The following is a 13,917-nucleotide window of genomic DNA, read 5'->3' as shown; positions in this document are numbered from 1 at the left end:
TTTTACAGTTAAATGGGAACTTAGATATCTTCTACATGTAGTTTTCATTTTTAGCAAGTACGCATTATACATTTCAGTGATTTATTTTGGCCTTTTTTCAAATTAATGTTGCGGCTCTATCAGAAAAATATTTGATTCTGCCATTTTATTTACCAAAGCTAACAAGTCAATAATTATAAAAGGTATCAGATATTTCTGCCTGCTAAACAAATTTATCCAAGCAGAAAGATTCTGGTATACTGAAGAGAAAATCCTGTTTTGGGAGCCACAAAAACTGGATAGGCCCAGCTCTGCCTACTAAATAGCTGTGTAAACATGGGCAAGTCACTTTTCTGTTCCTTGTCTATAAAACAAGGATATTGGACTAGATTTCATACAAGTCCCCTTCCAGCTCCAACATTCTACAGTTCTAACCCACAAAGGCCACCCACAGGAATATGAAGACAAAAAAAACACAAATAATGACATCATTCTCAACTCCTTCTGCTTGTACTTTGACCATGTCTTTTCTCTGAATGTTTGTTCTTAGAATCTTGAGATACATCTTCTTGTATGAACCTGCTCACCTTGCTTGTTGTAGTCTTTGAAACTTTTTATTTACCTTCCTGAGGAGGACTGTCGATTGGCTTCTGCCATAATTACTTCATTTTCTTTTTCTTTAGGGGTCTCATGGTTTTTTTCCAAGGACATACAACACAGCTACCTCCCTTGCTTAGAATATAGGAACTGAAAAGGCCCTGGGAGTTCACTTGGTCCCATTTCATAAATGAAGATCCTCAGCCCCACAGAGGGAAAATGACTAGTCCAGGATCAGCCAGAGGCATAGTGGTGGAGTCAGGTTTAAAGAAGCCAGAGCCTCCTAGCTCCTGGTCCAGGGCTTCTGTCAAGGCCTCCATGCTCCCTTTGTCTCCTAAACAGGGATTCTCCTTACTTTGTAGCCATCAAGCTCCTTGATTTTTGGTTAAAAGCCAAGAGTTTATCAAGCTAAGAATCAGCTGTGGCATCATGGAAAGAGCCTGGACTTGGGAGTGGGAAAACTGGGTTCAAATGTAGACTCAGCCACTTAGTAGCCTGTGTGGTCTTAAATAAGCCACTCAACTTCTCTGTGCCTCAGATTCCTCATTAGTAGTAGATTGAGGATAATAATCTTTGTAGGCCCTATCTCATAGGGTTTTAGAAAGAAAGCTTTGTAAACTTTAAAGCCCTATAGAAAAGTGAACAATAAACAGGGGAAGTTAATTCCTGCTCCCTTGCCACTCCCTACACTTGTCTCAACATATCCTTTATTACTCTTCCTGAATTTCATAATCATTTGATCTCCTTCCTTCCTAATAAATAACTAGAACCTCAACTAGAAGCATCCTCAGTTCCCTAATGTATTTATGTTTGCATGTGTCTGTTTACATATTTTATAGTAAAGGCAGTCTGTAAGTACCATACTGCATTCTCCTGCTGTGGTAGAGTCCTATCATATATGAAAAGGGTCCTTGGTTATGGGCCAGCACAAAGAACTCTACTTATAGCCATTTGGTTGCATTTATGTTCTCCTTTAAAATCATGCATCTTAATGAGTGTCAGGGTCACAAGCCCTTCTTTGGAATGCTCATGGGGAGAACCCTATCCTTAGGGAAACGGGAAGAATCTGATCCCCTGGTAAAGTATCTCAGTGAGCTCTTTTTACATCTCACTTTACCTCATATTCCAACCAACCTGTTTAAAGGCAAAGGCTTAGCCAGGGGCATGTTTAACAAATGAGAAAAGGCTCTCATCCCATGATGGAAAGACATGACCCCATACATCTCATTCCATTGGCTTAAAAGGAGCTTTAAATAGTTGTGCTGGGGGGGGGGGGGGAAGACAAAAGAAAGAAAAAATATGCCAATCTTAACTTGTTAGGGATAATTTCTCAGCACAGAGTCACCTGCTATCATTTCCCAGCACTAGCTTTTGGAAAGAGTAAAGGCCTCAAAGCCAAACCATTATGCATCAGGACTGTGTTGCAATCCCACCTACAGCCATGAGTTTATCTTCCTGAAAGAGTGGATAAGTGACCTCAGCCCACCCCCACTGGCACAGCTGTTGTAGCACAAATGGGAACCTTTCTGAATAACATCCTGTTCTCTGAGTAGATATATAACTTGAATAAATGCAGCACCACACCTTGCTAGACAAACTGTATATTAAATATCTGGGTTCATTACAGCTGTTGTGTCGCTGCTGATCACTGCAAAGGTTTGGTGTGGGCTGTTGGCTTGGCTTTAGGAGTGACATCTGCTCTGATAATTTTTTAAAAGGTAAGCTGAGAGAACAATACCATAGTACATACAAACATCATCTACCCTCCCTTTCTTCTCTCCCCAGCCCAGGTTCCTTGGTTCCAGATGTTGCATGCAAATTCCCTAAATGGGAAGAATTTCTGTTGTTTTCTCTCTGGGTCACCATTTTACATGGTGTAGTGGTGATCATCCAACTAACAATCCGGCCCATGTAACCTGGACCAGCTTTCACCAGATCCGGTTTTACAGGACATCCTGAGGATTAACCCTCCCCCACCTTATTGGGCTAACCCCAATATATCCAATCCTTGTTTTTCTCCATACCTCGGCATACTTTGTCAGAGCTGGAGTATTACTGCTGCCGTTATCAATCAGTGAGACTTAAGGCAGTGAAAGGCAAGGAGGGTTAGGGTTAGGGTTTGGCACCCCATCAGAACACATGATTAGAGGTTATATATCTTACAGGGGATACCAGGAATACTATATATTGCAGAGTTCGTGTTGACACCTTATGAATAAAAAAAAAAAATCCCCCAAAAAGTAAGGTCACTATATGCCAGGAATCTAGACTGAATTCTTTCCAACCTGAATCTCAGTAGCAATGGACAAATTGATACCTGTTAAAGGCTAAATGTTCAACATCCTTAGATTAGGATAATAACAGCTAACATTTATGTAGCACCTACTGTGTGCCAGGTGCTGTGCTAAATGCTTTACAAATATTATCTCATTTGATCCTCACAACAACCCTGAGAGGTAGGTGCTGTTACTATTATATTCATTTTGTTTTATTTTTATTAAATAATTTATTAATTTTTAGTTTTCCGTATTCACTTCCATAAGATTTTGTTTTAAATTTTCTCCCCCTTCTCCTCCCCTCTCCCCACGATGGCGTGCAGTCTGATATAGGTTCTGCTTATACATTCATATTAAGCATATTTTCACATTAGTCATAATGTAGAGAAAAATTAGAACCAATAGGAGGAACTACAAGAAAGAAGAGTCAAAACAAAACAACAAAAGGAAAGGAGAGCAAATAGTACGCTTCCATCTGCATTCAGTTTACGTAGTTCTTTCTCTGGATGTGGAGAGCATTTTCCATCATGAGACCTTTGGAGATGTCTTAGTTCCTTGCATTGCTGAGAAGAGCTTAGTCTGTCAGAGTGAGTCATTGCACAATGTGGCTGTTACTGTGGACAATGATCTCCTGATTCTGCTCACTTCACTCAGCATCAGTCCATAGAAGTCTTTCCAGTTTTTTCTGAAGGCTGTCTGCTCATCATTTCTTATAGCACAATCGTATGCCATTACATTCATATGCCACAGTTTGTTCAGCCATTACCCAATTGATGGGCATCCTCTCAATTTCCAATTCTTTGTCACCACAAAAAGAGCTGCTATAAATATTTTTGTACATGTGGGAGTTTTTCCTGTTTGTATGATCTCTTTGGGATACAGACCTAGAAGTGGTGTTGCTGGGTCAATATTATCTTCATTTTAAAGGCGAGGAAACTGAGGCAAATAGAAGTAACTTACCTACCCTAGGTGGGAACTGAGGCTAAAGTGAGATTTACCCATTAACCATTCCTTAAGCATCTGGTAGGACAGGCTGTTGGCCATTGGTTGTAGTTGTTGAGAGCAGCAGTAAGACAAGGGCAGACCCATAAAGCAAGTCTGAATTTTTTAATACAGAAAAATCAATTGGTCTGTGTGACCAGAGACTTATACTCTGTGATATACAGCTACCATCTTATAAACTTATTGAAGGCAGAACCTGTTTTTCACTTTGTTTCCCCAGGGCTCCATCTGATGCCTGGCACATAGTAATTGCATGACAATAAATGTTTATTGGATTGGTTTATATTTCATTGGACTAATTATGCTAATAAAGCATTACTTCCAGAAGAGTTAATCAATCAACCTGCATTTTACTAAGCTCTTACCATGTGCCAGGCACTGTGCTAGATGCTAGGGATACAAACATTTGGATGGTATCTTTTACAATACTTCTTGCAGGACATTTAAAAATTGTATCATGTGCGACTTCCTCTTTGGGAATATGCTACAGCTTAGTTACGTCCACAGTATCTCTCCACTTCCCTTTGCCCACACAGTTTTGGTTCTTTGCAGATTGTGATATTCCCTGAGTCACAGCCAGACAGCATCACTGGAAGAATGATAGTGTCAAAAAGATGGATTCTTCTATCCAGGAACAACCTTGGTTCATTGAAAGCTCTGAGCAATTTCCTAAAGATAACCCAGTTGAATTCTCTTCTTTCTGTTCTGTTTTGGGTCCAGATCTATCCAAGATATATGTACTACTGCACAAGCTTAATGAATTTCTCATGTTAACTGTGTGTCATAACTGGATGGATAATAGGTCTTTTTACTTCTATTGGACTGGTTTGAATTATTAAGTTAATCACTTTTGAGTAGTCAGGGATCCCAGGACAGGGTGCCTGTGGTATTCTAGGCTTTGCAGTCAACATCAAAAGGGAACATTTGAAAGACATGCATCACCTAAAGAGAATCCCTTTGGCAGGCATATGTTTCACAGTTTTGTGCCACTTTGATAACAATAATCAGAAGATCATTATACAAAAATATGTCTGCTATTCTGCCAAGGAGTTTTGTGTGATCTGAACATAGATGTAGGTGACCACTGTTGGAGGAGACCCCTTAAGGCTGAATTTTGCCCTACCAAGTTAACTACATTGAAGTAATGAGAAAAGCGGTAAACACAAGTTTTTCCATTGTCTAAATCTTTCCATCAGTTAAGTTACTGGGAAGATCTGGTCTGCTGTAGAGAACTGTCTGCACAAGCAAATACCACCCACTTCTTAGGGTTGGGTGAGAATTAATGAAATAATGTATTTAAATTATACTGCAGAACTTAAAAAGTGACCTATCATCAATTACATTATCATTCAAGGATGTTCTCTACATATATGTCAATTATTCTTGTAAAAGTTATAAAGTAGTATAAATGATAAAGTAGTCACATGGGTCAGTAGTTGCTGATGTCCTTTCTCCATCATGCTTTTTATTGTAATAATACCATCTACAATTTTTAAGAATTATTTGACATATTCACCTCTTTTTGATATTTTGGAAATCAATAGTTTCAAAACTGTGTCACCTCCAGTACAAATATCTTCTTTATATGCTTAGTCTTATTCAGCTATCATCAGTTTCATTTTCTTGACATCACTTCCATATCTTGTGCAATACATTGGGAAATGAGTTTTTTTGAGTCTGAATGTGGAGACATCAGTAACAAAAATAGGTTGTTATAGAAATATTGGCAGGTCTGTTCCATTTTTTCATCTATTCTTTGTTCTTCCAAATTGTTCATAAACATTCTTGGGATTATCTGGCTTACTGGAATATTGTGAAACTTTATACAGACTCATTTTTCCTTGGTGACCCTTTGCTCTTCTGTATTGGGTTTGTTCTACCTCCATGATATTTTGCAAATGAATTTTGCAAATAAGATCAGTTTTGCTTTTGTAATTGTAGCATCTGCATGACAAGAAGTATAGGTGTTTGCTGGCAGAGGTGGTTTCTGGACATTGTGCACCTCCTTGTTTTGGTTATAGCTATAAAATAGTTAAACTTCTCTAGGAAATGGTGACAGTTAAAGTCAATGTCTTTGCTTATATCCATTTCCCACTTTTCATTCTAGACAAATTGGCCGTCAGAACTGTTGTAATTAATGACCTTCCTTCTTTTTTCTTCTAGATTATTTTTGATTTTTATCTTTGTTCTAACTAGCCAACAGCCCTAGCACACAAATATGCAAATATATGCAAAATAGAAAATGACTTCCACATTAGTAATTAGATATTTCCTATCTGTTATGATATAGTCAGTTTTGCAACATTATTTGGTGCTCACCATATCCAACACCTTTCAGTCTCTCTTGGAAACAACTATCTATGGCATAGAGTTATGAGTATTTCACTAACTTTTATCCTTGTTCATTTCTTAATCTCAAACCATATTTTCCAACATATTTCCCATCATACTTTATCCCCTCTGACCATTTTCTCATTAAGTTCCCTGAACATTAGTGTATATGCTGACTTGGTTTGGAAGATCTTGTCAAGTTCTTCACAGAATTTCATTACGTCTTCATCCTCTGCAATTGATGTTGCCACATAGTCTATTATATGCATGCTGGTCTTTTTGCTTATAGTGAGAGGGTCGGTATTGACATAGTTCAATTACTCCATTGAATGAGGAATGAATGAATGAATGAATGAATAAACCAGAATTTATTAAACACCAGTGCCAAGACTTCTGCTAAACTCTGAGGATACAGAAAGAAAAACAAGACAGTCACATTCTAAGAAGCTCACATGCTAACAGGGCAGAGGTTCTTCAACCATTTATTGTGTCATGAACCCCTTTCAGAAAGGTTGTCTGATGAAGCCTATGGACCTTTTCTCAGAATAATGTTTTTAGATGCATAAAATAAAATACATAGAATTTTAAATGAAGCTAAATATATTGAATTAAAGTTATAATTTTTTAAAGTTCATAGACCCCAGGTCAAGAACTCCTGTAATAGGGGAAAATAACATTTATAAAAGAGTTTAGATGGAGGGGCAGATAGAACAGCCCCATGGTCCTTCGGGTACAGTGGCAAGACTACTAAGAATATATTTCTTTAGTGTCTTTTTTTTTTTAAAGGCAGTTGGGGTTAAGTGACTTGCCCAGAGTCACACAGCTAGTGTCAAGTGTTTGGTCTGAGACTGGATTTGAACTCAGGTCCTCCTGACTTCAGGGCCGGTGCTCTATACGCTGCGCCAGCTAGCTACCCCTTTAGTGTCATTTCCATTGATAGCTACATCCATTTCAATTTTGAATCATTTGATCATTTCAAAGACTCCAGTGGCAAGAACTTTATTTTCCACATCTTCAGTTGCTGTGACTACTGAGGGAAGCAGTGGCTGCAACACCTGCAGAAGCAGTTGTGGGATCAGGTCTCCATAGGAATGTTCCCCCACATAATGGCTGTGAGAAGAAGCTTAGGAGCAGAGCTGTTGGCCTGGGGGGCTGCTGTTCTTCCAGTTCTCAGGTGTAGAGTCTGGGCTGTATCCTCTGTAGGGGAAGTAGTGATCTAAGTGATGGTGGTGGTTTGGCCCAACCATCCAGAGTGATTTGTTAACTTGTTGGGGCTTGAACAAGGAACTCATGCTTTAATAAACAGCATTTCATATGTATATGTGATTAGGTATGCACATATGTAGCATATTCAGCCTTCTGCCCAATATTTTTCTCTTCAACCACAGTCACTGAAAGAGTAGAAGACCACAGAAAACTGAGCCTTTTAAAAAAGTTTTCTTTGTTTTAAGGGTTACTTGGACCAAATACCTCATTGTCTTGTAGCCAACCTACTGGTAAGGATCTTCTCTGTAATTACATAGGCTAGCCCTCAGACAGCAAATATAGTCTGTCATGGGAACCGTACTTGAAGCACTTCCAGCTTGACAGAATTTCCTGGCACTTAAATTTTGCTGGTATAGCCTTTGGGGTCATTTGAGCTTTTTTTTTTTTTTTGGTTAGGCAATGGGGTTAAGTGACTTGCCTAGGGTCACACAGCTGGTAAGTGTTATGTGTCTGAGGAAGGATTTGAACTCCGGTCCTCCTGAATCCAGGGCCAGTTCTCTATCCACTGCGCCACCTAGCTGCCCCTATTTGAGCATTTTAGGGAGACATCAGGAAAAGAACTTTTGTAGGGAGTTAATTACGTAGTATAACTTTTTTTTTTATTAAGTCATGAGGTGGGAAAAATATTTCTGGGGGAAAAAAAGTTCATTTACCTCAAGGAGTAAAGATTTTATTTAGAGAGTATTTTATTTACCTAGGGGGCTAGAGCTAGGTAGCACAGTGGATAGAGCACCAGGCCTAGAGACGGGAAAACTCATCTTTCTGAGTTCAAATCTGACCTCAGACACTGACTAGCTGAGTGACCTGTTTGCCTTAGTTCCTCAAATGTAAAATAAACTGGAGAAGGAAATGGCAAACCACTTCAATATCTGCCAAAAAAAACTCCAAATGAGGTCACGAAGGCAGACAAAAACCAAAAACAACTGAACTGAACTCCATTGAACTTAGTCACCTCAAATAACTAGAAAATATAATGGGAGTCTTTTGGAAATTTGGTGTTTTAAAAATTTGTTCTTGCATACTCACACCTACCAGAGTGCCTTGCATATAGTAGGCACTTAGTAAATGTCTATTAAATTCGATTATCTTTAATACTGTCTTTTTCCTTTCAGGTATACTGTTCCAGTTACAGCTGATATTTCTGTGCTATAGCAACATTAAATACTACCCAGGAAAAATGATAAAATTTTTCCTCATGGTGAATAAACAGGGACAGACCAGACTTTCTAGATACTATGAACATGTGGAAATCAATAAGAGAACCCTTCTGGAAGCAGATGTCATCAAAACATGCTTATCACGGTCCAAAGAACAAGTAAGTTTCTGTGGTTCTCTTTTATCTCAATAAGGCAGCTTTGGCAGACATATTATTATGAGATTTTGAAGGACATAATTTTCTTTAATCTATCTTTTTTTCTTCTCAGTAGGTATTGCTTTCCTACCTCAAAACAAATGCCCACCACCAGAAATAGTTTGAGCCCCCAACATAGCTCCTTTCTCTACCAACTCCTTGCATGGTCCATATACAGCAAACAATGCACTCACTGGAAATGGCAACTCCAATGCCTTCCTCCTACCCCAAAATGTTAATAGATGTGTCACCCTTTTTGGGGTTAATACAGAAACCATTCCTTATGAGTCTCGTTAGTTCCCTGAGGATACAGTTTTTTTTTATGAAGCCAAGAAACAGTTTTCAAATGACTAGAATGGAAGTGAAATCCCTTTGGCCCATTTTGTGCTTGTTACGTGACATTCTCTTCATTTATATTCTTTTTGTTATTTGCCCACCTTATGGTGAATGGGTCTCTAAAATTAAAATGAAACTGGAAGATTTCATATAACTTCTGCTACTGCCAAAACATTCATTTGAACTTGGGATTTCTTTTATTTTTAAGTGAATAAAAGGGAGAAAAAACTCATGAGTAAATAACCCTACCAACCCTTCAAGAGTGAGGGTTCATGGGTTAGTAGCTTTGATCCAGAAAGGACTTTAGAGGTTATCTAGCCTACTCCGTCATTTTACAAATGATGAAACTGAGACCTAGAGTGGTTAAGGGACTTGCCCAAGGTCACTCAGGTAGGAATTGAATGGTGGATCTGGGATTAAGATTCAGGTCCTCTTGCTCTAGGTTCAATACTCTCTACTAGATAATGATGCTATATGTAAAAAAAAAAAATCAAACTCATACCTAATTCTCTGTTTATATATGCAAAGTAAGTGAAATGAAGAATTTAGACAATTCTCCGATAGAGGCAGACTCCCAACTCCTTTTTTTCTTCTGAAATATCTGGAAAATTGAGGCAGAAATAGGAAGCTTCTTTGGATTATCTCTGCCAATGCCACGGTTCCCCATTTTATTCTTAAGCAAACATAGACTGAGAATATGAGCTATTACTGAGATGAATATAAAAAAATTAATTTGTGTAAGTATTGACATCTCATATATTGAAACTGTTTCCCCTAGTTGGCATCTAAGTTTATTTTCCAGCCCTACCATATCAGAAGTCCTTTCCAAGTCACTGCTGTGACTTGCCCATGGTACATCCAATTTCACGTTCTCAGACATACCTAGTCAGAAGAAAACAGGGTTGATTGTACAAGGGCTATTTTAAGAGCCATAGAAATACAAGTGAGCATAAACAGACTAGGAGAAGCAGTCATAGTTAAACCTCTTTACAGAAAGCCAGCACTCAGCAAATTACAGCGTTATTTCAAACTGGCCTTTAGAATATGAGCTCAGGAATGTGTGGCTGTGCAATTTTTGAAGCATTCAAAATTATTTTAGACATTATCTTGCCTCTTGGAAACCTGGTGAGTTTTTTTGGGATGGGTGAGTGCCAGGTTTCTCTCCTCTATCTGCAGAGGTTCTCTGCGCTTTTTATGCCAGTAACTCCTTAGGGATTTCAGAAAGATGTCTGATTCTCACAAATGGGTTGTCTTTATTTGAAGAACCCAGCTGTGTGTAGAGGTGGTACTGGCTCCACAGTCAGACAACTATGTGTATCACCTTTTTTCAGATTCAAAAAGCCAGAAGCAAATGTCCATTCTCCCAGCCCCCATCCCAAAACTATTTAGATGAATCTCCAGCTACAGACCTTTCATAATGAAAACTTGCAGTTTTATTCCACAGGTGCATCTGGCCCCTTGAGAGTAACACATCATCTTACTGCTAAGAGCCAGAAAGGGCTTTCTCAGCCTGAGTTTGGTCAAACATACCCTAAATTCCAAAGGGAGAGTACTGGGATCCTTACCGCTGCCTCTCCCTTGGATGTCTGTCATCATAGGTTCTTCTCTTTTTCTCCTTACAATGGCTTTAGTAGACAAGCAAATAAAAGGAGAGGTATTTTTTCATATGATAGTGATGGGAGAGTAGTTATTTATTCATATGAAGCTATGTTTAGAGTAGAAGATTTTGTCTAGCATCTGCCCACAAAAGCCATCTTTAAATAATTTATAGAAGGGATAAATACCTCTCTCTTTTACCTACCTGGAAAAAAATCAAGATTTCTGCTTGATGTATAAATTTCACATATGGAGCTCTTTGATGACTTATAAGCACTTTCTGAAACTTTAAGTCCTTAGTTCTTTTCCATGAAACTTGGGGGAAACATAAAGAATAAAAAAACCTTTCCTTCCTTGTTAGATCAGTCATTTTCACATTGGAGTCAGCATGAGCAAAGCTGTCGCTCATGTACAGATTATTCATTAAATACATCTTCTCTGTTCCCCATGGAGGCAAGCCAAGACACAAGGGAAAAAAAGCCTGTATAGATGGGTCCCTGTGGAGGTAGACTCACTTTTCTTTCCCCTAGGCCACTTATTTACCTCCCCCTGGAAAGTGTCCAAAATAGTCCCTTGAAGGTTGCAAAGAGAAGGGTGAAACAAAGATTGGCTAATCCTTGGTATGTTCTGTATTTCTGGGAGTGTATTGACAGACACTCACAAATTAAGTGGGAAATAGGCACAGTCTTGTGAAGAAATCTCTCAGCTTGGGATCTGATATTTAAATTTGTTTCTATCTAGTGCTCTTTTATCGAGTATAAAGATTTTAAACTCATATACCGGCAGTATGCAGCTCTTTTCATCGTGGTTGGAATCAATGAAACTGAGGTAAGAAAATAGAAAGGTCTATGAAAAATGCAAGAGAATTTGGAGTATTAAGCCTGTTTTTGCTAAACTGGCATTTCTCTTTCCTAATTTCCACTGAAGTTTCTCACGATTATTTAAAGACTTGATTTGTGTTAGAAAACAAAAGGTATGTGGAGGAAGATAACTGAAATATCATCTGCATTAGGTGATGGGCAGCTTAAGGTGTTCTCTTCAAGCCTAGACATGTGGCGAAGCCTTAAGCAACTAAGCACGCTCAAGACAGCAGAGTCACATTCCTGTCTTGTCTTGACTTTTGTACCCTAAATGGCATCAATCCCCTTTCCTGATTTTGGGTTCAAGATAGGGTTGGGAGAGGGAGAGAGCAGGCATCTAGGAAAGTCTTATTTTTCATCAGTTTGCTGCAACTGTGAGAGTTGGCTTGCAGGTGACAGAGATTATCCTCCAGGTGAGTTATCTGAAGCACTAAAATCAGGTAGTTCAAAGTGAGCTCAGCACTCCTCACTTTCATGTTCTAATCATTAGACTCTGAGTCCTGCCTGTATTAGGGTACTGAAAAGAAATGACTTTAGAATGAATCACACACACACACACACACACACACACACACACACACACACGAATTTACTCTGTGTTTCACTCCATATTCAATTTAACAGCACCATCTATCAGCTTTCTTTTTCATTTCAGAATGAAATGGCTGTATATGAATTCATCCATAATTTTGTGGAAGTTTTGGACATGTATTTCAGCCGAGTGGTAAGTCTCATAGCAAAAGAAATAGTTGCCTTCATCTGCCCAATTGTCCAGAAAAGGCCTTGGTCCTTTTGAGTTTTGAATTAGTTGTAAACATAGCAGTTCAGCAGTTTAAGAATGAAAAGGTGCCCAATTTCTCTTCTTTACTATAGTTCACCCAAGGAAACTTATGTTTGGCTGAGATCTTTCTAACAGAATTACATCTAAGAAATTGATATCCTCTTCTATTTGGAGTGCTTTAAAAACAGGACCACTCTTCTCAATGAAATCCTGTGATCTTCAGAGTTATAAGTAAACATGACAAGGAACATTTGGAGTTATAATCAAGGGAGAGTCTTCGTTAATGTAATAATATCCTGAGTAAGAATAAATCCTATATTCTCTCCACAGACTGTCCATCCCATATAGTATATCACAGAATGAAAAGGTTTGAAACTTACCATACTTTAATTTAAAATGACTTCTCTGTCTGATAGGAATAATATATCATTCCCCTTTGCCACATTACCTTTATGATTTAAAAGCTGCATTATCCTTATGGTCTTAAAGCCTTTTACCTTTAAGGACTTTCTCTATCCAAAGCCATGGTTTGAGAGCCAAAATAAATTCCCTCTAGGAGACAGCTGAGTTCTTAAGAATAAGAGTAAGATGCCTGATTCTGGAAGGATATAATTTATTTAGAGTAAAACAAATAGGCAAAAGGTAGTGAAGCTGAGCAACACCATAGGAAAATACTTGGGTGAGAAAATTTAGGAAGCAGAGGTGGAGGCATGGTTGGGAGCATTTGGGTAAAGATCAGCAGAGACAGGAACAGTAGTGACGCTGTCCTTGGAATGCACCACAGACTGTACAGAGCATTTGGATGTCAAGAGGAAGTAGACGAGGAGTTTGGAATACATCATGAGCCCAGGGACCTCCATTACCCAGGCTTTTGCTAGAGCCTTTGCCAGAAGCAGAGAAGATAATTTCTTGATTTGCTTCAACCATAAATTCATTCTTCAGCTAGTAGAGGAATAAAAAAGGGGAAATTCTATTCTGGTCCTGATTCTCAACAGGGGAAAACTGATTGTTAGAACAGAAGTGATGGAAACCTTGGAAAGTGAAAAAACTATTGTGAAGAAAAAAGCTAGGCATAGTATGAAATGCGTCCTAGATTTTTGGGGAGCACATTTCAGAAGGTTCAGAGGAAGAATGGATTGGATCCAATGGTTAAAAATTCTAGAACAGCAGTCAGTCCTCCTAGGACCTTTGGAAAAACTCTAAAGAATTAGAATTCTGAAGATACAGAAACAATTCTGGGGAGGAAACTAGGACATTGTCCATAGAGACTAATGTAGTGCACAGGAATCTCATTGACCAACTTCAATTTTTTATTTCACTTTTTACTTCTTTAAAATTTATTTTTCATTTTCAACATTCACTTCCATAGGATTTTGAGTTTTAAGTTTTCTCCCCTCCCCAAGATGGTGTGCAATCTGATATAGGCCTTACTTATGCATTCATATTAAACATTCACATTAGTTATGATCGAAAGAAGAATTAGAACTAATGGGATGAACCACGAGAAAGAAGGAACAAAATAGAACAACCAAAGAAAAGGAG

At 38.4% G+C, this 13,917-nt stretch overlaps 1 protein-coding gene across 11 annotated transcripts in view; it reads left to right on the top strand.

The window, feature by feature from the left end:
- AP4S1 (adaptor related protein complex 4 subunit sigma 1) overlaps window positions 1-13,917 on the top strand; it is a 69,940-nt gene that overhangs the window by 30,065 nt on the left and 25,958 nt on the right. For 10 of the 11 annotated variants that reach the window (XM_021004249.2, XM_021004248.2, XM_078151402.1 and 7 more), the window contains exons 2-4: window positions 8,564-8,766; window positions 11,476-11,562; window positions 12,250-12,318. In XM_021004249.2, coding sequence (XP_020859908.1) covers window positions 8,629-8,766; window positions 11,476-11,562; window positions 12,250-12,318 — 294 coding nt within the window. In that variant the 5' untranslated portion in view covers window positions 8,564-8,628. Of the gene's footprint in view, window positions 1-2,224; window positions 2,295-8,563; window positions 8,767-11,475; window positions 11,563-12,249; window positions 12,319-13,917 lie in introns of those variants that run through there. The other variant, XM_021004251.2, reaches the window with a different exon arrangement.

Source organism: Phascolarctos cinereus, unplaced genomic scaffold, assembly GCF_003287225.1.
Source record: "Phascolarctos cinereus isolate Bilbo 61053 unplaced genomic scaffold, phaCin_HiC Scaffold_3;HRSCAF=262, whole genome shotgun sequence".
Lineage (NCBI taxonomy): Eukaryota > Metazoa > Chordata > Mammalia > Diprotodontia > Phascolarctidae > Phascolarctos > Phascolarctos cinereus.
This window is presented reverse-complemented; position numbering and strand designations above follow the sequence as displayed.